Raw genomic sequence first — 1642 nt, forward strand, 5'->3', positions numbered from 1 at the left:
AAAAAAAAAAAAAAAAGAAGAAGCTATTAATCTGAAATTGAAGAAGCCTGCTCTGCACATACTAGGATAAATGAAAATAAGTTTACATGAACACATCCAACTGAAAAAGCAAAACTTCAAAAAAGATCTTAAAAGCCACCAGAGAGAAAAGACCTGCTGGCACTGACAGCACCCAGCCCCAAGGCAGCAATAGCTGGGCACAGCCCTGGAACGCTGGGCCCAGCCAGGGTCTTCCAACAGCAAAGAGGGAACAGAGCTCTTCCTAGCAGTCAAAGTGATCCAATGTGCTCACGTTGTTGCATTATCAGACAGAACCATGGGAGGATGGCCTGGGCCAGATAAATGAGACCCAAGAGAGGGTGTGGTGTGCAGCAGCACATGGAAACAGGCTCTGTAGCTCCCAGGGAAAGAGGAAAGAAACATCAAGCGGGAAACTTACCAACTGATTCATCTTTGCACACCTCAACTTTGGCCTTCACTTGCCCCAGTGCCCCAGGCGCAGCCTCAGTCCCCAGGGGGTCCTTCTCATCCGGAGGCCCCAAGTCAGTGCCCAGAGAGTCAGGCTCTTCGCCGGGGAACTCCAGCTCTGTGGATCGGCTTAGAGGCTTGACAGGGGACACCTCCCCACTGGGTGTGAGGTCACTGCTTTGTTCCCGTTCTTCATTGTCTTTCATTTTCTTGTAATGCAGACATGGGATGCTACTTAGAGGAGGGTCATGTTTCTGTGGATAGTGAAATCACAACGCATATTACAAGGACAACCCCAAGAGTCTAAAAGTCTGATGCTTCTCACTTCTCTCTGCTTGACTACAACGAGACCCATGCAGACATGCATGCTTTGGTCTGAGAACTTACGACATTAAATTCATTACTGATGCATCCCCTACCCGTATGCTTCCCGTTCCCAAGAAGTATGGCCTGGACCAGGTGACCACCCGAGACTCTCTGTGCAGGTACACGGGGACTCCGGAGTTATGGAATGTCATGATCCACCCGTCTGGCAATGGCTCTGTAGGTGGGCGACCACGACCTTTACAGAAGACAAGAAAATCCTAAAGTATCTTTAGAAACATTTCCTATTATCAGGATGTCTTAAAAAAGTATGACATACAACAGATAAAAACAGAAAATCCAACCAAGTATTGAAAAGACCCCCTAAGAATCACGGGAGCAGGCGCACACGCTGCGCTCTCCATCAGACAGAGTCTACTCCAGTCCCCTTGGGCTCTGCTTCTGCACACGTATCTGGGTCTTCCCCCATGAGACCTAATTTCCGCAGAAGCAAAACTCCACTGCCTCATCCTCGCTCTATTCTCCACTGCCTAAAACAGTGTGTGGTGTGGTAGAAGCGTATTTGCTAAATCAGCCCTCAATAGGGTTCTGCAAGGCACACTCCTTTAGCTCACTGCCTCTACATCATTAAAGAACCACTGGCCTCAGCACCCCCATTGGCACTGTGGGCACTAGATCTGCCTGCCCTGGCCCTGGCCAGAGGCTTCACAAGAGCAGGTAAGCTTTGCTGACAAACTGCACATCCACAACCTCTGCTCCCTCTTGACAAACCTTGACTTAAACTGAGCTATACACTCTCACCAGCCACATCTCTGTCTATTCTTCAATGTTTTTTTCACTCATTCTCAAT

General features: G+C 48.7%; 1 protein-coding gene across 1 annotated transcript in view; it reads right to left on the minus strand.

Annotated features, from left to right (window-relative positions):
- DGCR8 (DGCR8 microprocessor complex subunit) overlaps nucleotides 1–1642 on the minus strand; it is a 62986-nt gene that overhangs the window by 51815 nt on the left and 9529 nt on the right. Inside the window, exons 3-4 of the mRNA XM_007957959.2 lie at nucleotides 888–1030; nucleotides 440–722 (exon numbers count right to left, since the gene is read on the minus strand). Of these exons, the coding sequence (XP_007956150.1) occupies nucleotides 440–722; nucleotides 888–1030 (426 nt within the window). The remainder of the gene's footprint in view (nucleotides 1–439; nucleotides 723–887; nucleotides 1031–1642) is intronic.

The sequence above is a fragment of the Orycteropus afer genome, unplaced genomic scaffold, assembly GCF_000298275.1.
Source record: "Orycteropus afer afer isolate SDZICR_OR568_19922 unplaced genomic scaffold, OryAfe1.0 scaffold00829, whole genome shotgun sequence".
NCBI classification, from domain to species: domain Eukaryota; kingdom Metazoa; phylum Chordata; class Mammalia; order Tubulidentata; family Orycteropodidae; genus Orycteropus; species Orycteropus afer.